We start from the raw sequence: 18,732 nt of genomic DNA on the forward strand, positions 1-18,732 counted from the left end.
GATCGATCATCGGACATTTCGTTTCGCAGACATATATGTAGCTGGAATCAGAGCCCCAGCAGAGGATTGCATCCCAGACTAGACCGACTCAGATCATGCCACAACTCACGTGACATGCACAAGTCGGGTGAGCGTCGCTCATTGTAGCCAGTTGTACGACTTCACGACACTCGGATGGTCACACACAGGATTCGACCTCGCCCATGAACAAGACATGGCGGTACAGCTTGACAATCACGTCATACCATTCTTCGCAACATCAACATTCGTACCTCACAGGAGACAACCTAGAAAAACATCATATACTATCTTACAAACTCGCAAAAAAAAAAAGACAGAATGCTAGATCCAACGCTCCAGCGTCTGGCTGATCTAATCATCGGGATTGTGAGCAGTGGAGGATTATTTGGCGAAGTGGAGATCGTAGTTCAACCACTTGCGGGCATTGACACCATCCACGTCCAGTCCGGGAAGACCGTAAGTCAAGGGCGCATAGAAGCAGAAGCCCCAGATAGTGGCACCCAGAATGACAGCCGTAGCAGCCCATCCGGCAAGAAGCGATCGAGCGCCCATGCGCTCCTTGGCCGTGACGAAGCGACCGACGCTGCGACTGACCTTACCCTTGGCCTTGCCTGACGGGTCATCGATAGGAGTCTTGCCAGAATCGGGGTCGAGAGGCTGCAAATTGAAGATAAACTCAACCAGGGCGCCAGTCACCATGGTAGACGCCAGATGCGAGGGCAGGTAGTGGTGCAGGAAGCGCTGGCGGCCCATCAGCCAGAAGGGGAAGTAGTGGGCGGCCCAGCACAGGAACAGGAATCCAGTGCTGTTGTACAGACGCGAGCGGGTGCCGGGACCCCAGACTAACAGAACTGTTAGCCATCTATATTTCAAAGAAAATGAGAATGTAAGTACTTACTTTCTTCCAAAGCATCCACCCCACGGCGAAGAGAGAGCTGGTCAGCTCCCACGATGCCGGCAAACACAGCCAAAAGACTGCTGGCAATCCACCATCCAATGGGGTTACCCAGGAAGTAAATCTGTTCACGGGTCTCGTTCTTGGTCCAGAAGCTCACACCGCGCAAAAGGAAGGGCCACTGGAAGGGCTCGGTAGCATAAGGGTGGCTGCTGGTCAGAGCGTTGTTGTGGTGGAACATAGCGCCCTGAAGCTCAAAGTATTTGCGGAGGAAAGACATCGTCTTAGGCTTGCGCTCCTGGCGAATGAGACGGGGGCTATCCTCCGCCAGGCCATCGATAGTCTCGGCAAACCATGTGTTGCTGGACTGCAGGATGTTCTTGTTTCCGTTGATCTCGGCCTGCTTGAAGCCCCAGTCGGGGAGCGGGGTGGTGTGAGTCCACATAGCCACACGGGTGGGAACGTGAACGAGCTTAAACAAGCTAGCAAAAGTGCGGAACTCCTGGGCGGGTTTGCCATTCTCGATCTTCAGCTCGAAAAGAGTATCGTTGTGGCGCTCTCCATCAGCCAGTTCCTTGGAGACAGTGGTGAACTCCTGGTTGGTAGGGAAGAAGGGAGAGGCGACATCATGAGTCAGGAGGTAAGAGTCAGTGCCAACGTGACGGAGCTGGATGACATCTCCGTTCAGAACACTGGCGGCCTGGCCCTCGGGGAGTGCCTTGGTAGGCAGAATCTGCCAGAAATTGTTGGTGTCGTTGTGGGGGTACCCAGTAACCTGCTGGCCCTGGCTGGAAATACGACCATCGTCGTAGCGAAGAGGATACTTCTCCCAGTGGCTATGAAGAAAGACCTTGGTGTCCTTGTGACGCATGCTGATGCTGTCAAAATACTGAACACCGACAGACTGGGCAGTCATCGCGTTGTCACTCAATGTCTCCTGGAACTCGGGCGACATGAACTCATCACCGGGTCCAGAGCGGGTAAGGACAGCAAAGTGAACCTGGAACCAGAAGAGATAGAAAAAGAAGGGAATAACGATGAGCGCAACGCCACGAGCAACAAAGTGCTTAATCCATGTGACCATATCGAGAGCACCCTGACGGCGGTTGATATCCAAAAGGTTCCACAGATCAATCATGACGGCGGCACCAACAGTAACGAAAGTAAAGAAGCCGACATACTTGGTCGAAATAACGCAGCTCATGCAGAATCCTGTCAGAAGAAGCCACTTCCACCACTTACGTCCGAAAGGCTCGTGTCGCAACTTGTAAAACTTGACGTAGCACAGCACACTCAGAGCCATAGACAGAACCAGAGTGGAGTCGAGGAGGATCAGACGATCCTCGCCAACGTGAGCGTTGTCGAAGACCATGAGACCAGCAGACAGCACACAGGCCGGAAGCGAGTAGCCCGATTCCCACATGGTCATGAACACAACGGGAATCGTCATGGCACCAAGTGTGGCAGGCATAGCGCGAAGAGCCAAGTAGGGCACCTTGTTCTCGATGTACGAGTCACCAATGTTCTCGAAGAAGAAGTGTCCATCGTAACCAATCAACCAACCCATGAAGGCGAAAAGCAGTTTTCCGAACGGGGGGTGAACATCGAAGAAGTACATGCGCTGGAGATAGTACGAGGCGAACTGATAAGATCCAACAGGTCAGCCAAGGGGGTTCGCTGTTCTCAATGCCGAGGGCGTCGCGAAGCTGCTGCAGTGCCTACCTTTCCAAAGTGAACCTCGTCAAAGACGACCTCGTTGGGGTAATCAATGCGATAGAAACGAGTCGCAAAAGCCAACACAGTCAGAACGCCCATGGCCAGCCAATAATCCCATTCCGACTGGAGCTTGCCGGCCTTTTCGGCGCGCGACACTGGGATCATCGAGCCATCATCCGAAGGAAGAGCCGTATACGCCTCCTTCTTTCCACCTCTCTTACGTAGAGAGGATGAAGGGGACGACATGTTGAGAAATTAAGAAATGAAAGGGAGTGACCGTGAAACCAGCTAAAGTAAATAGACTTCTCAAGACGTCAAGTGTTAGTCGTCGGAAGCAAAAACCCGAGTGTAACAGTGACTTCGTGTCAGGGACGACTTACCAGGATCACCAAACGTACATGGCACCCAAGCAAAGAGGCCAAGAGAGCTGTAGAAGAAGGGTTCGGAGGGGGCGGATTGTTGGTTGCGTGTCTTCTTGTCCGAAACAAGGCGGTGGGCGGCACCTCTATACCAGCTCCTACCAATCACGTCCGTATTGTCTGCAGGCCTACGACTTTGAGGCGAGGTGAAATGGGCCGAGGGGCATCAAAAGCTAGAGATGCATCAGTTTCCAATCGACGAATCCGTGAAAGGAGATTTTCCATGGCATTGAATCACAAGCCCCAAGCTTCATACATTGTGTTGTTGATGCTTGAAGCAAATTGGCAGTAATAGGAAATTGGAACCATCTCCACGTAGACTGCTAAGTAAGATCAAATTTCATCAAATTTCCATTGCAGGTAAAGATTTGATCGCGTGCACAACAAGAATTGAGACTGTTTCAAGTAAATTCCGATTGAACGATCGAGGTCAGTACAAACGATCCTGCCCCAACTTATGTAGATGAACTGATGTGTATCATGCAAATTTGGCCCACGAGCACCTGATGATAAACTTCGAGCTTGGAGGCCCAAGGAAGACACAATTTCACTGTTTCTACTCAAGTCATTTACCAGAATCACCCATAATCAAGAAAGGGGCAAGGTTCCCCAGGTTCTTAAACAGATCGCGGTGTTGGGAGCTTGACACCGGTCCCGGGCAGCGAATATTCGTTCCTAAGGGCTCCAGGCTAGGGTGTTCGTGTTGCTCAGTATGATTAACAAGCGGGGCGGGCGCTGATAGTAGTATATCTTCCACTCTGGTAGCTTTCGTTTCCATGCTTCTCTTCTATTCACCACATCTCTCTCTCTCTCTCCCTCTCTCTCTATTCTTTGACAAAGGTGGTTGTCAACAATCTCAACATTTGCAGCTTGCTGTCACAATTGGCCTCCATCCCAACACCTCTATTTCCCTGTGCCGCCAAGGCAACAATCTCGGTCAACGTCTCACTGCCATCACTTCAGATAAGGAAAAACCAAAGCCGGCATGACAATTTCTATTTTAGAATTTATTGACCATCGGTTTGAGTTTCCACAAGGCCTCTTGTTTTCCTTCTATTTCGCACACAACTTTGCTCTGCCTTCTATCAAAGGTGAGCCGTACAGTCGAGCAATTCACAGGTCTTGAGAATCTGAAAGGTTTTCACATTAAAGCGAATAGGATATATATAAGTGACGGAACATCAAACCAAAAGGGATTAAATTGCAAATGCCCCCAAACAACCCAAAATGCATCATCTATAGTCAATGACCAATATGGTAAAATCTTGCAAAGGTACAGCCGCGCAAGCAAATCATGAGAAGCTCGTGGGTATCATAACTCAATCGTCGTCCGACAAATTCAATAACTCCAACTCGGTCTGCACCATCGACTGGAACTCTGTCCTCGATATTCCCGTCGCCTTGGCCAACCGGAACAAACTCTTGATGCTTGTGCCAATGTGCTGTTTCACGCCCACCTCGTACGAAGACTGACTCTCCGCTTCCTGCTCCAGCTTGGCGACGTGCTCGGAGCTATTGGAGGATGCAGATTCGGGTCGTGGGTGGCTCAGGCGGCGGCCTGCTTCGTGGTGGGGGACGTCTGCTGTGGCATAGCCGTTTGTGCGGGCAGTTTCTGTGTCCATGCCGTCAACCTGACGGCGTAAAAGACTTGCGAGCATGTCGCCGTTCAGAGATGAGGGTCCAACTTCGGGTTGCTCTTCCGAGGGGTCGTGATTATCCAAGGCAGGCTGGACGTCGCTGTATTGGGAGTAATACGATGCCTCGGACTGGCCAGGGCCGAGGTTCGAAGGACCAGGCGGTGCCGGGGTCTTGACACCTGGTGTCCGGCCAGGAGTGGCATCGTACTGCGCCCAATAGTCATCGTCGTCATCTTCCTCTTGGGCTTGTTCAATGTTGGTCGACTGCTCTGCACGGCCAGTGCCTATGGCCTCTGAAAATAGTCTTTCCTTTGCCTGTTCGTTCGCCTCCGCGATAGAAGAGGCCCAGGTGTGTTCATCATCCGCGGGAGCTTCGCGCGGAAGTAGTTCTCCCACTTTCCAGCCACGGCCCTGGTCGTCGGTCGGACACCACAGGTAGGTCACCGCCAGGTTGTACTCAGACAACAAGACCATGGCCCGAAGTGTCTCTTCGTCGGTACGCTTGTATGTCACCGGGAGATCTTCGTTGAGCTCGATTTCACCAGACACCGGGTGCGGTTCGAAAGTGGCGCCGTCGACGATGCTCTGGAGGCGCTGTGCTTTAGCGGTATCCCAGCACAATAGTTGCAGCCATGAGTCAGAAGAAGAATTGGCCACATCGGTGAGAATCTGAACACGTTGGCGCAGAATAGGAGAGAGGATTGGGAGGAGCGCCGGAGGAGGACGTGGCGACACAAAGGCCGTCGGTAGGCAAGCAAGAAGAGGCGGGAGCAATGTGCGCGGATCAGGAGGAGGGATGAGTTCAACCATTGTCAGAATTTAGACCTTCCAAGAATAGAGAGGTGAAGTGGAGGAGCGGAGAGAGAAACCGGGGAAGCGCAGAGCTCAAAAGACACCAAAGTCTCCATTCGACCGAACGTGGGCAGCACATCGTCGAATTAGGCGGCCCGAAAGCTTACCTGACCTGCAGCTCCCTTTAAGCGCCAATTATATAGCAAATCATACTTAGGCGGGTGTCTCAACGGGTGATTTCTTTTCCCTTTGGAAGTATTGATTTGTTTTGGCGATCTTGGTACCACCTATTGGGTAGATCGTTCCTGGTACCTTATCTCAATGCAACGCCGTGACTCAGCGCATCCATGGGATGGAAATTAGAGCTGTTTACTTCACACTATACTCCAAGGAACTATATTAGCTAAACCTTCCTGGTCAGACGCTAACGACGTTCGGTGTGTTTCCGGCGCATTCCTCACATGCGATAATGAAAAAGGAAAGGAAAAGAAAGCGCCGAACTGACCGCACCCCCTCGTGCAACCCGCCCAGCTCAAAATCCCCATCATGACCGACCCAGAAAAGCAGATAGAGCCCATGTGTGCTATTGCGCCCGCACTCATGGAAAAGACTGAAGGCAACGCGATCACTGACATAACGCCTCTCGACGATGGGGTTCATGGAGTTTATGGGGACGAGTGGGCCGCGCTGGAAAAAAGGGTCCGGTGGAAAGTAGACCTACGCCTCTGTTCCATCGCCGGTCTACTATGCAGTCTGAACCTGCTGGACTCAGGGATACTTTCGTCAGCGGCGGTCACCAGCATGCTCAGTGACCTCCAGCTAGACCAGGGATCGCGCTACTCAGTCTCCATTTTCATCTTTACCATTGCCAGTGTGGTGTTCCAGCTGCCATGCACGGTGGCTGTGCGTTTCGTCGGTCCGAGGGCATGGCTCGCGACCATTACATTCGTCTTCGGCCTACTCACGCTGTGTACTGCTTTTATTCACACCTGGCGCCAGATGATCGCCCTGCGTGTGCTTCTGGGTATTGCCATGTCGGGAATTTATCCTGGTTTGACTTACCTGATTAGCGCTTGGTATCCTCGTCGTGAACAGCAGCTCCGATTCGCTTTTCTGCAGACTGGGGAGGTCCTCGGGCTTGCTACAGGTAACCTAGTCAACTTTGGTCTAAATCACTTAGATGGAGTTGCTAATATGGCGGGCTGGCGATGGATGTACCTGGTTCAGGGCCTAGTTTCCTGTGTACTGGGGTTGGCGACTTATTGGTGGATGGTAGACTTTCCGGAGAATTCTCATCGCAGCTTTTGTTTCCTGTCGGAACGGGAAGCACGCGTGGCGTCTCGTCGTATCCAGGATGATAGAGCCGATCTAGTCCCTGAAAAATTCTCGTGGGGTGTGTTGCTCTCCAACTTTCTGGATTTCAAGATCTACGGGTTTGCGTGCATGTTCTTCTTGTTGAATCTGGTCTCAACTTCAATGTCCTATTTCCTACCCATCATCCTGCAAACAGGAATGGGCTTCAGTTCCAACGAGTCAATCCTTCTCTCCACTCCGGTGAGTTTGCTCTGCTCCCCGTCGATCTCCTCATCTAACCTCCCTTCGGTAGCCCTATTACTACGCGGCTATTCCAGTCCTCCTCACCTCTCTAGTGGGAGATAAATATCGGACCCGCGGCCCTGTAATCACCTTCAATGCACTGGTACTGATAGCCGGGTTCCTCATGTTCGGCCTTCCAGCATCTAAGCAGGTGACGGTGCGCTACATTGGGATTTTCCTGGCTACCGGGGCCTACGTCTCCAACTGGGCTGCTCTCAATGCGTTTCAAGCTAACAATGTTGTCGGCCAGTGGAAGCGAGCTACCACAGCTGCTGCTGTCACTGCATGCAATGGGCTTGGTGGAGTAGCTGGAAGCTATATTGTGCGTTCGCAAGAGACTCCGCATTACCAGACGGCTGTCTGGGTATCGATTGGGTAAGGCTTCGTAGGGTCTACATGGTTGGAAAAGCAAGCTGATGTGCTGTAGATCCCATGCCCTTCTGATCGCGTTTGTGACTGCATTCACGATATCCTTCTACATCGCAAACCGACAACAAGCCCGGGGACTGAAAGTTATCGAGGGTGTGGTATGTCCTGACCTCATCATAAAGTCCGAATGCTGGATCCTCACTAACGATGGTCAACAGCCCGGCTTCAGATACACCTATTAACCGGAACTACGGCCTTGGCCCTCCCAATTCCTGGTTGTTATGAATTTTACTTAGATGCAACGAGATATGAAACCGAAGACCCCATAATCCAACACAACCCCCCCTTTAAACTCTCCTCTCGTTCTACGCACCTGATTCATGTTCAAGAAATATATTTTGTAGACTTGGAATCCTAATCCTTTTCCACAAACACCCTCTCACACGTCGGCGTCGTATCCCCGTCTTCAGAAAACCACCAACGCTGCTCTTCCAAATCGACCAACGAAGCCGAACTCCCCGAATGGTCGTCCCTCCGTACCCGTACACTCGTACTCCCGCGACGATGGTGAGCAGACATTTGCGAGGTCATATACCACTGTCGATGCTGACGGGACCTTGGGTAACAGGACATCTTGTCCACGAATTGTCGAGGAACCGTGCGTTTCAAGAGTGGCCAGATGCAGACGAGACAAGGAGTGATAATTAAGATTGCACCTTCAACGACAGTGAGGATGCTGATTTTTAAAGAAAACCCTATAACCGTTAGACCTTTCTCCCATCTTGCGGGCGACATTCAGAACTTACATGTCACTTCATGGAGTTCGGATTTCGAATAAGCAAAATAGAGGACGACTCGCAGAATACTCGCAACAGTTCCCCTAGTCAAGTCAGGATCCATCTAGATACCCAATATCATGTAGGATATAACTCACAGTCCACCAATCATAAAGACAGCAGTCAATGCCAGCTTCTGCCCTTTGGGCGCATGAAGTCTCCAAACAAGCGGCAATGGCATGATGAGCAACAAAACCCCCGTAAAGGCGTTGATTGGTGAGATGATGCGATAAACGAACATTTGATCAATGCATGACCCCGTTTTATCAGTCTTGTCCCAGCCATAGTCGACAGGTGAGCACTGAAAAATCGTCTGAAAGAACATTGCGATGCCTAGGCTCATGACCAGAGAGCCAACTCCGAAGGCGAAGAATTTAAATTTGCGCGTGTAGAAGATGCGCACATAGAACAAGAGTAGGGAGATTTTGGCGGGGGTTATCGTGAGGGGAAAGTCGAAGAGTTCGACGGCCCAATAGCCCTGTTCGAAAACACTTAGATCATGTCCAAGGGCATCGACTTCGAGGGACACATACCTTTTTAATAAAGATGAAGCTTTGCCCTGGGTGCTTCATATCAGCGAAGTGATGGCCAAGTCCACCGATTTCGACCACTGATATAAAGTTAGGCTCTGTTCCTCGTCCGACGACAACCATCAGAGATTGCTGTGAGTGTGGGTACTTACTCGCGATGTAAATGCCAGCCTTTGCAAGGCTCCCAAACTGCCATATCATCATTAGCGAGATCCTTCGTGCAAGGGCCCAAGACACCTACTAAAGCAATAAGCATAATCCAAGCATCCCACCCGAATTTCTCCCGCTGTAAACGCCTCGTGTAGAACATCAACGCAACAAAAATGACCTGAAGCACCGACATCACGATACTGACGCTCAACAAGGCGAGGCCATTGTTCGACATATCACGCGCCATGACTGGCGCACATAAACCATCGACCAAGCTACATCGGAGGGGAGTAGCGCGAAGATCTGCAGGTCAATCGGCGGCCGATCCCATAATTTCAACCTTCACTCACATCCATCAAGCTACCTCAATTTCTTTGAAAAGTCTATCAATCGCCTTTTCCCACTGAACCCAATAGGTAAGGGCACCTGTACATAGTCCCCGGAGTCCTTCCATCAGTGGGGTGATCCCCGATCGAAGATCCATGGCTACGTGCTCCGGATGCAAATGTGGTGGATTCGGCTCAAGGGAGACTGTGAGCTTCCACGGGTACAAGCACTGAACAATGTGGATTGTGGATCCAGATGCCCCTCAGCCTTGGAATATGATTGGGACGCAATTTGATTGAAGTTTAAAAGTCGACTCATTCCCACGAATGATCGCTGCCCGGAATTTGCCCTGCCTGCCCTAATTTTGCAACGATCCTGACATCATGACCGCATTTGGGAACTTTTCGCAGCGCAGACTTCTAGAATCCTTCCAATTCTCCGAATAGACCCGTTCTTCTGCTTCGGAGATTCTTTGCTGATTCACCCCATTCACATGGTTCTATGGAAATATTCTCCCCGATGTTTCGCCGGTCCATGTATCAACCCTCTGAATCATGATCGGATCGAGACGAGGCGCGGATACTTGACTTGGATGGATTCGATCTCTGCATTTCCCGATCTAGCTTTCCCCGCTGCTGTCTAGACCTTCGCGTCGAACCGGGTCCGCGACTTGCCTTTCTGGAGAATGGACACATATGGTTACCAAGAAAATCGGTTTCTCTACTTCGGCATATGGCTGCGCTAGTTCGCCGGTTCTCTTAAACGTGGGCCTCCAGCCTCGTGTGGTCATCGTCTGCTTCCCAGATTGGGGATGAGTCGAAGTAGGTGAGGTCTTCCCATGTGGTGCTCTGGCGGCATTCCGGGCTCATTGTGGACATCGCGGGAAACACTCCATTTCATCCTTGGAATTTATCATGTGTCTATATCCTGTCTCGTTCCTTGAGACCTCAAACGGTGGACTTCGACGGATTTTGGATAATGAAGATAATTGGGAGAACGAATCTCAGAAAGTCTAGAATCTAGACTGAAGAATTTTGGCTTCACTCGATTTAACAGTCGGAGCCGGTCACAGACCTCTCGATGGGCTGTGCGCGAAGTTAATGACTCAATTCATGTGAGACCTGTAAACGTGGATGAAATCCCCGTTTACAGATCCACGTTTACAGGCACCGTCTCACACAACCCTACGGCAATGATGCTGTTCGAGTTTCAGGGTTCTACACAGACATCTTTGTAAGCAGTACAAGATGTTCGGAAGAACAGTCGTCTCCTCGCTGGAGGCTACAACATGGAGCACACTGTGTTCATGAACATCTACTGGGAAGATTTCGTGGATGCAATAGACCCTAAATAGAAATATCCCTCAAGTGTGTGATCGAAGCAAAGAAAAAGGGTATATGGCAAGGCTGACAAGGAGCAGGGAAACGAGGCAAGCAGGGCAGAGAAATGTGACCGAAGAGCTATACGCGAGGAAAGACGTTCAAACCCCAAGCCTCACGCCACGCGATCCTTCTGTTCCAATTTCCCCACCAGTTTCTTCATGCCCGTCCATTCGTCAGCGGATACTTCTTCCGGGGGCCCTCCGAGACCCTTTCCAACCTCGAAAATAGTGACCACGCCGTTGAGTCCACCGGTCGCCAATCGTCGTCCTTCCCGCTCTTCCCACGCAACCTTGTTCAAGCTGCGGGACGGATTTCCGCTAAGTCCGCGCGAAGGACTAGTCTTGACCACGGGAACCTCCGTGTCCATGTGTAGGTCCCACACTTCGACGTTGCCTGCCCCGTCCACAAGAGAGAACACGCCAGGTCGGTGCGGGGACCAGCGTGCGTCATACACCACGTCTTCGCGTGGGATATCCAGGATTGGGGAGATAGCTTGCGCCGAAGCGGTGCCGGATGTGATAGAGGCGGTCGTGGCCGGGGGGCGCACGCGCCAGAGTTTAACGCTCCAGTCAGACTGGAACTCAGCATCAGATCGCCTAGGTCGACAGGTCCGCGGGCGGGATGAAATGCTGTGGACATGATAGGTCCAGCGTGGCCGCGATATGTGAGGCGGTAATCGATACCAGCCTTGGCTCCCGCTCGGTCGTACCTGTGGCAAGGATAGATGCCTCCCTCCTCGGTACCGACGATGAAGAATGTCGGATCCGATTGAGGGAATGACATGGTGGTTGGGGCGAGGTCCTCTGTCTTAGAGGGTGGAGGAGTCGTCAGCTCGAGATACTCCTGCGGCTGAGAGAGCATATCCACCGACCAACCGCAGACGACTCCGTCGGTGGAGGCAGTGAGAATGTTGTGCGCATTCTGAGTCCCAATAATAGAGATGTTGTAAACTGGGTGAGTATGACCGGATCCGGTCAGAGGTGTCTTTTGCACGGGTGCACCGCCGCCAGCACGCGAGGAACGTGTGTCCCAGAGAAGAACTTGTCCTGAATACGAACCTCCCACAATGAGATTGGGGTGGAAAGGAGAGAACTTGGCTGTGAGAATGTCGGATGTAGAGTGGAACACGTATTCTGGACGAGACAGTAGATGTTGATTCCAGACTTGAATAAGACCGTCTGGTTCATGAGGCGCAGAGGGGTTCTTGGTGTATGCTGCCAGGACCAGCTCAGGGAACTGAAGATCAATCAATTAGCACGGGGACCTTTCTCACTCACTGAATAGAGAAACATACCTTGGGCGAGAAGCTGATGTCGCTAACCATACGCTTCTTGCTCCATCGTTCGTCATAGAACTGGCAGACCTCGCGAATACCTCTTCTCTTCTTGCCAGTCTCTTCATCCTCCTCCAAGTCGCCAGCAACACCACCGAGTTCATAGTCTGCAAGAACGTCATAATCCTCGTCCAGAGCCCGCTCAATAACCTTTGATGACCGTTCGACGAAGTCCAAGAAATCGTGGGACGATGTCACGGCCTTGAGCTCGTCATCGTCTAATGTGCGCAAAGGGTATCGTAATTGTGTAGATGCGGCAGGTTGCGCATTGAGTCCCTCATGGTTGGTTGCCTGCAATTCCTCCTCAATTTCCTTGCGAATTTTCTCTCGAATCTCCTCATCCCGCTCACGATCCCGTCGGCTGAGACGCTTGCTCGCCCGTGTGGTTCCAGCTGCCTCCTCACCATCTGAAGCAACAGATCCATCCACAGAGTCTTCCGGCTGATCCAGGCCGTCTGTTTGCACGGCCTTGCTGTATGTGACAACTTCGGTTTTGAGTTCAGGGGGCAGGCGGGGCTTGAATTTCGGGTGCGGAAGAGGTATATGGCTCCTCCCCAACTGTTTGCACAGCAATTGATGTTAATTGCGGTCTTGATGATGGTGCGTAGGGTTCGGCGTTTTCTCCACTCAGCTGACTAGCACTAAGGACTGAATTTGGGCGACTTCCTCTCCGCGACTGACCCTCCACGCCGTAGCTCTGAGATGCCGACCCGGGGCGGTCTACCAAACGAGAAATCAAATCATCGAGCTCGGCTCTGCTGTCACCAGAGCGGGTGGTGTGAACTGGAGAGGCAAGCTGTTCGGAAGCTCGTTAGATTAAAAAAGAACTCATGTGGTCGTATATGCGGGCAGGTGTTACCTCTGAAGCATCGCCGACACTATTCCGGTTGCTGGTGAACTCTTTTTGACGCAATTCACGCTGCTTCTTCAGCTCCGCAAGCTTGGCCCGCTTGGCCAGAATCTCATTCTTGCGCTGCTGAACGGTCGACATGGTGAAGCCACGTTGTTGGAGCTATCGTAGCGTGTCAAGCCGCTTGTTGATTCGGGGATGAACAAGTCGCGCCGACTCGCCAAATCTGGTACCGCTTATGGCAGAATCGATAACTTATCGTACAGCTCTTCTAGATATCTTGGACACCTTGGACACCTTTCCAGGTTTGGCCTAAGAGAGGTATAACAGCAAGCGAATAACAAAACAAAACTACGGAATTATGTTTGATATACCGACCTGAGATTCAGGCAAGCCCCTCTTTCGCCATGGAAGGGTATTCCTTTCCACGCTCACCCGCTCACTCCACCGCCTTCTGAGCCTTTATATGACCCTGCAAAAAGGGAAATGATGCTAAGTCCGTTTTTGATGAACGGCTGTCCTGCTGTGATCGTGACATTCACAATTCTCGACTGCTTGGTTTTCTACTTTTGTTGATCCGTGAACATCTGAACCTGGTAAAGTGGCATGATTGCGGCACCCGCAGCGAAGTCTTCTGGGTTTGAGATATATTTGAATTCCTACCTGTGTATGACGCACATTCAAAAGTGATACTCCAAATTCATGGAGAAGAAGTTGCTCATGTTGAAGTACCTATCAATGACCAGGGCTGTTTAGGAGCTGATCAGCTCTTCAAATGCTTTGTAATGTTGCTTCACGATCGCCTCGTTTCATGCCTCAACATTTACCCCACTCTTTATTTCTGATACTAGACACTTACATTCGAGAAATGATAAATGATAGTTGATTCATAATGTCAAGTTCATAATTGAGATGCCACTCCAGTTTCGGTTGTTTTCGGCTTCGTGGGAGATGCGAGGATGATTGTGACGGTGCATAGGGGTAAAATCGCTAGAAGATCTATCCTGACAAGTGACTAGGTTATGGTATTAACCTCGTCTGACATAGTAGGTCGGTTCTCAAGGAGCCGTCGATTTTTAAAAAAAAAAATGCAAATGTCTTCATCAATTTTCTTTATTTACTCCGTGTCAGGATGACATAAGCGATCCGAACGGCACCGGAAAAACTCGCGCAAGACAGGGACTGAACCTCGCCTTGCCCGACCCCAGAGTTCACTGCCATTGACGATTGATTCCCGTTGAACGGACCTTCGACTCCCGCTCCTTTTATCCCGTCAGATATCCGTCCCCGGAGACCTTCACAGAAATGGCCAGCCAGGGTGTCAACGTGAGTTGCACAGCGAACCCCCAACCACCCCATGCGAGATCGGATGTTGACCACCTTACGAATTGACAGGTCTTCCGCTACTCGGCTCTCGTCGCCGGTATCGTCTACGGTGTCTACCACCAGTCTTCGCTCAACTCCATCGCGAAGCGCACAGAGATCGAGCATGAGTACGCACGCAAGGAGCGCCTGATCGAGCAGGCTAAGGCCGAGTGGAAGAAGAAGACCCAGCCCCAGGAGGTTCCGCAACAATCTACCGGCCGTATGTACCATCCCAATATGTTCAATGGCACTGTTGCATCGTCTTCCGAAGAAGCCGCGGTGTATTCTCTTTATTCAGTGCTAATCACTTTCTCTCCTACAGTCATCACCGACCCCGAGAACCCCAAGTTCGACCTCGAAGCCTTCCTGAAGGCCCAGGCCTAAATTGAAAGAGGACGGATGGAATAATGGAGGAATGAATGCGCATCTATTTGCGGAACTCGCACCTCCCCCAGGGTATTAGAAGTGATTTGCTCAGGTCCTTTTACTGTACGATTGATCGGGATTATAATTCGCCCCGAGTTGCGCCATTGCGAGCGAAAGATGGAATGATGTCTTTTTATTTCGTGTTCTTTTACTCATCGTTTTAGACGTTGTCATTTGGGTTCTGTACATACCCTGGGCTGTGGTGCGTCTGTACACTACAGTTGAACCACAATAAAGAGCAAAAGATCGTGTTATGCATTCCGGCGTTATCATAAATGCTTGCCTCGACCTGTCTAGGGTTGGTCTAGTTCTTTCTTCCCGGCCTTGATGATGTTCATCGACAAGGTGGGACGACGCATCATTCTATGGCAAATTGTATCAGAATATCCTCCAGCAACGTGCTCCGACTCTCGATTCCGTGCGCCTTTAATTTGTACGATTCCCAAGCATCGCCATGGCATCGCGGATACCATTGGATGACGATTCCATGGTGGGCGGTACAGTGATTGGAACGGGGTGAAGTAGTCGAGTCTCTGAGTTCCAGGTCCACCCACAATCCGTAAACTTCTGTATAATGCTTTGATCGCCTTGCTCTGCAGCCTGCGAATCAAGACCCAGGTATGCGGCTGCCACGGCAGGTCGTATTGCTCCGTAGGAAGTGCTGACGGCGATCAAGGTTTGGTCTTGGAAGAAGCCTAGACAGTAATGTCAGCAACGGAGGCAATTGACAGTAGAGGCCACATCCATACTCTCATATCTGCGCACTAAAGGCTGCAGTTGTTCTGGCCATGGCAGTTTCCGTAAGGTTTGGTAAACTATGGCATGTTGAGTCTGCCATACGGCTCGTAGTAACGTCAAGCAGTTCTGCAAGGATGGGTCTTGGTTTTTGAGAGCCTCTGGTATCCGTTGCGTCAAGGCGCGGGCTTCTGACCTATTATCAAGCTTCAATCAGCAAATAGTGTCTGAGCTGTCTTGAGAGGAACTTACATTTGCTTCGTGAGGAGGTGGGCGAAGAAGAAGCTGGAGTAGAATAAGCTCAACAGCTCGGGATCGCCACTACCAGTCTCTGGGTGACCACTACCAGCTGCCATGAGACAGGCATCTAGTTCGTATCGTGAGAAGATCTCGAAGAGTTGTGAAGGAGGCAGGTTGGACGAAGCGAGCTGCTCGAGCTGCTCGATAGAGAGCGGTGGCAGCTCCATAGTTAATAAATAGCACTTCTGGATTCAAAGGAGCCGAAATTGAGGCAGTTTCGAGATCTGAGACGGCCGTAATCGATTTTAGGTGATGTGATCGATGATGCGGGGAGCGCCAAAAACCGCCAAGACAGTCAAGTCAGTGTTCAGAAGTGACCACCTTGCGTAGCTCTCTCTCTCTCTGCAACCAACTCTCAACCGCCCACGTCCATTGGCAGCTCCGCCTTCATTTCTTGTTTTCATGTGTCATTTTTGATTTCTATTCTGATCCTGGACTTTGCTCCCCCTGGCCATTATGGCCGAATCTTCTCTTGATGTTCTGCTGAAAGGCAGCTCCGGCCGGAACACGCGCGGTTTACTGCGAATCATTATTCTCTTAACAATCGCTGCCGCCGCCGTCGCCAGTCGTCTGTTCAGTGTCATTCGTGCGTGATGAGCCATTATCTTTCCAATCGCTTATGCTGACTGTCAATTTCAGGTTTTGAGAGTATTATCCACGAATGTATGATCATCCCCTTGTCGTTGACGCAGTATACAACGTGGCCACCTCCAGAATGCGCACCTTAACGATACTGACCCTTTCAATTTTGCAGTTGATCCCTGGTTCAACTTCCGCGCAACCAAATACCTCGTCGAAAATGGCTTCTACAGTTTCTGGGATTGGTTTGATGACCGTATGTCTCCCCCTCTCAAAGGCTTGCGTGTCCCTCGTGGTATCACAGGAATTGATGCGGATTGCTCGTCTCTCAGGAACCTGGCACCCTCTGGGCCGTGTCACTGGTGGCACGTTGTACCCTGGTCTCATGGTGACCAGTGGCGTTATCTACCACATCCTGCGCTTCCTCACTATCCCCGTCGACATTCGAAATATCTGTGTCTTGCTCGCCCCGGGCTTCTCGGGCCTAACGGCCCTGGCCATGTACCTTTTGACCTGCGAGATGTCCTCCTCGCCCTCTGCAGGCCTTCTGGCTGCAGCTTTCATGGGTATCACTCCCGGATACATCTCACGATCCGTGGCTGGTAGCTACGACAATGAGGCTATTGCCATCTTCCTGCTGGTCTTCACCTTCTTCCTATGGATCAAGGCCGTCAAGAATGGCTCAATCATGTGGGGTGCGTTGACTGCGCTGTTCTACGGATACATGGTCTCTGCTTGGGGTGGATATGTCTTCATCACTAACCTCATTCCTCTCCACGTGTTCGTCCTGATCTGCATGGGCCGCTATAGCACCCGCGTCTACATCAGCTATACCACTTGGTATGCTCTTGGAACTCTGGGTAGTATGCAGATCCCCTTCGTGGGATTCCTGCCCATTCGCAACAGTGACCACATGTCTGCGCTCGGTGTCTTTGGCCTGATCCAGCTCGTGGCATTTGCTGAATTCATTCGCGGCTATCTGCCCGGAAAGCAGTTCCAGAAGCTGCTCACTTCCATGGTCTTCCTGGTCTTTGGCCTCGGATTTGGTGGTTTGGTCCTGCTTTCCATCTCGGGTGTCATTGCCCCATGGAGCGGTCGTTTCTACTCCCTGTGGGACACTGGCTACGCCAAGATCCATATTCCCATTATCGCATCTGTTTCAGAGCATCAGCCCACTGCCTGGCCGGCCTTCTTCTTTGACCTGAACTTCCTGATCTGGCTCTTCCCTGCCGGTGTGTTCATTTGCTTCCAGAAGCTGAAGGATGAGCACGTGTTCGTGATCATCTACGCCGTTCTATCCAGCTACTTCGCCGGTGTCATGGTCCGTCTGATGCTCACGCTCACTCCTATTGTTTGTGTCGCGGCCGCCCTGGCTCTGTCGTCTATTCTCGACAACTTCTTGGTTATGTCGAAGCCCGACCCCGACGCTGTTGCCAAGGCAAGCGCCGAAGACTCCAAGTCTTTCCGCTCGTCTCGCAGCCCCATCGTCGGCATCTACTCGTACTTCTCGAAGACTGTCGTGACCTGCTCGATGTCCCTTTACCTTCTTATGTTTGTTGCGCACTGTACTTGGGTCACCTCGAACGCCTACTCCTCTCCTTCGGTCGTTCTTGCTAGCAAAATGCCCGATGGGAGCCAATTCATCATCGACGATTACCGTGAGGCGTACTACTGGCTTCGCCAGAACACGCCCCATAATGCTAAGATCATGTCCTGGTGGGATTACGGCTACCAGATTGGTGGTATGGCTGACCGTCCTACCCTGGTCGACAACAACACGTGGAACAACACCCACATCGCCACCGTTGGTAAGGCCATGAGCTCCCGCGAGGAGGTCAGCTACCCTATTCTGCGCCAACACGATGTGGACTACGTCCTGGTTGTGTTTGGTGGTCTCCTCGGTTACTCTGGCGACGACCTGAACAAGTTCCTGTGGATGGTCCGAATCGCCGAGGGCATCTGGCCCGATGAGATCAGCGAGCGTGATTACTTCACTGCTCGAGGCGAATACCGCGTGGACGAGGAGGCCACTCCTACCATGAAAAACAGCTTGATGTATGCGTCCCTCTCTTGATACTTCTTGAAATCTCATCACTAATCCAACCAGGTACAAAATGTCTTACTACAACTACAACTCCCTCTTCCCCGCCGGCCAAGCCGTCGATCGCGTTCGTGGCGTGAAGCTGCCGGCCGAGAGCCCGCAGCTCAATACCCTTGAGGAAGCGTTCACTAGCGAGAACTGGATCATCCGCATCTACAAGGTGAAAGATCTAGACAACCTGGGCCGTGACCACAGCAACGCCGTCGCCTTCGACAAGGGCCTCAAGCGCAAGCGCGCTACCAAGAAGAAGGGTCCTCGCGTTCTGCGAACCGAGTAGACTCGTCTTTCTAAGATTTTTCCTTTGATTCTTGTGATTGTGATTTTTAGGCATAGTAGGCATGTCCTGTCCCGCGAGCTTCCATTGATAGATATA

General features: G+C 51.4%; 8 protein-coding genes across 8 annotated transcripts; 3 read left to right on the forward strand and 5 right to left on the reverse strand.

Moving 5' to 3' along the window:
* Positions 1-402: 402 nt before the first annotated feature.
* On the reverse strand, positions 403-2,878 carry pmt4 (dolichyl-phosphate-mannose-protein mannosyltransferase; the record flags this gene model as incomplete). Its single annotated transcript, XM_056964674.1, has 3 exons — positions 403-863; positions 920-2,558; positions 2,639-2,878. 3 exons carry the CDS (start codon positions 2,876-2,878, stop codon positions 403-405), a joined length of 2,340 nt encoding a protein of 779 aa, XP_056824627.1.
* A 1,492-nt stretch (positions 2,879-4,370) lies between these two features.
* N7477_003012 (uncharacterized protein) lies at positions 4,371-5,498 on the reverse strand (the record flags this gene model as incomplete). Its single annotated transcript, XM_056964675.1, has 1 exon — positions 4,371-5,498. The coding sequence occupies one exon, from the start codon at positions 5,496-5,498 to the stop codon at positions 4,371-4,373; it is 1,128 nt and encodes a 375-aa protein (XP_056824628.1).
* Positions 5,499-6,026: 528 nt separating this feature from the next.
* Positions 6,027-7,687, forward strand: N7477_003013 (putative MFS transporter; the record flags this gene model as incomplete). Its single annotated transcript, XM_056964676.1, has 4 exons — positions 6,027-7,034; positions 7,087-7,451; positions 7,504-7,603; positions 7,664-7,687. The coding sequence occupies 4 exons, from the start codon at positions 6,027-6,029 to the stop codon at positions 7,685-7,687; spliced, it is 1,497 nt and encodes a 498-aa protein (XP_056824629.1).
* Positions 7,688-7,859: 172 nt separating this feature from the next.
* On the reverse strand, positions 7,860-9,208 carry N7477_003014 (uncharacterized protein; the record flags this gene model as incomplete). The annotated part of the gene is made up of 6 exons (XM_056964677.1): positions 7,860-8,200; positions 8,252-8,325; positions 8,380-8,759; positions 8,815-8,891; positions 8,964-9,000; positions 9,053-9,208. The coding sequence occupies 6 exons, from the start codon at positions 9,206-9,208 to the stop codon at positions 7,860-7,862; spliced, it is 1,065 nt and encodes a 354-aa protein (XP_056824630.1).
* Positions 9,209-10,782: 1,574 nt separating this feature from the next.
* On the reverse strand, positions 10,783-12,994 carry N7477_003015 (uncharacterized protein; the record flags this gene model as incomplete). Its single annotated transcript, XM_056964678.1, is given in 5 exon segments — positions 10,783-11,244; positions 11,277-11,906; positions 11,965-12,561; positions 12,572-12,799; positions 12,863-12,994. The coding sequence occupies 5 exon segments, from the start codon at positions 12,992-12,994 to the stop codon at positions 10,783-10,785; spliced, it is 2,049 nt and encodes a 682-aa protein (XP_056824631.1).
* A 1,164-nt stretch (positions 12,995-14,158) lies between these two features.
* On the forward strand, positions 14,159-14,602 carry N7477_003016 (ATP synthase subunit e; the record flags this gene model as incomplete). Its single annotated transcript, XM_056964679.1, has 2 exons — positions 14,159-14,179; positions 14,249-14,602. The coding sequence occupies 2 exons, from the start codon at positions 14,159-14,161 to the stop codon at positions 14,600-14,602; spliced, it is 375 nt and encodes a 124-aa protein (XP_056824632.1).
* A 468-nt stretch (positions 14,603-15,070) lies between these two features.
* On the reverse strand, positions 15,071-15,846 carry N7477_003017 (CSN8/PSMD8/EIF3K family protein; the record flags this gene model as incomplete). Its single annotated transcript, XM_056964680.1, has 3 exons — positions 15,071-15,339; positions 15,394-15,575; positions 15,632-15,846. The coding sequence occupies 3 exons, from the start codon at positions 15,844-15,846 to the stop codon at positions 15,071-15,073; spliced, it is 666 nt and encodes a 221-aa protein (XP_056824633.1).
* Positions 15,847-16,135: 289 nt separating this feature from the next.
* On the forward strand, positions 16,136-18,636 carry N7477_003018 (dolichyl-diphosphooligosaccharide--protein glycosyltransferase subunit STT3; the record flags this gene model as incomplete). The annotated part of the gene is made up of 5 exons (XM_056964681.1): positions 16,136-16,265; positions 16,319-16,342; positions 16,434-16,514; positions 16,591-18,313; positions 18,366-18,636. The coding sequence occupies 5 exons, from the start codon at positions 16,136-16,138 to the stop codon at positions 18,634-18,636; spliced, it is 2,229 nt and encodes a 742-aa protein (XP_056824634.1).
* Positions 18,637-18,732: the final 96 nt, after the last annotated feature.

Source organism: Penicillium maclennaniae (assembly GCF_028827695.1).
Source record: "Penicillium maclennaniae strain IBT 15551 chromosome Unknown utg000003l:1.0-5670915.0:1.0-5674809.0, whole genome shotgun sequence".
Lineage (NCBI taxonomy): Eukaryota > Fungi > Ascomycota > Eurotiomycetes > Eurotiales > Aspergillaceae > Penicillium > Penicillium maclennaniae.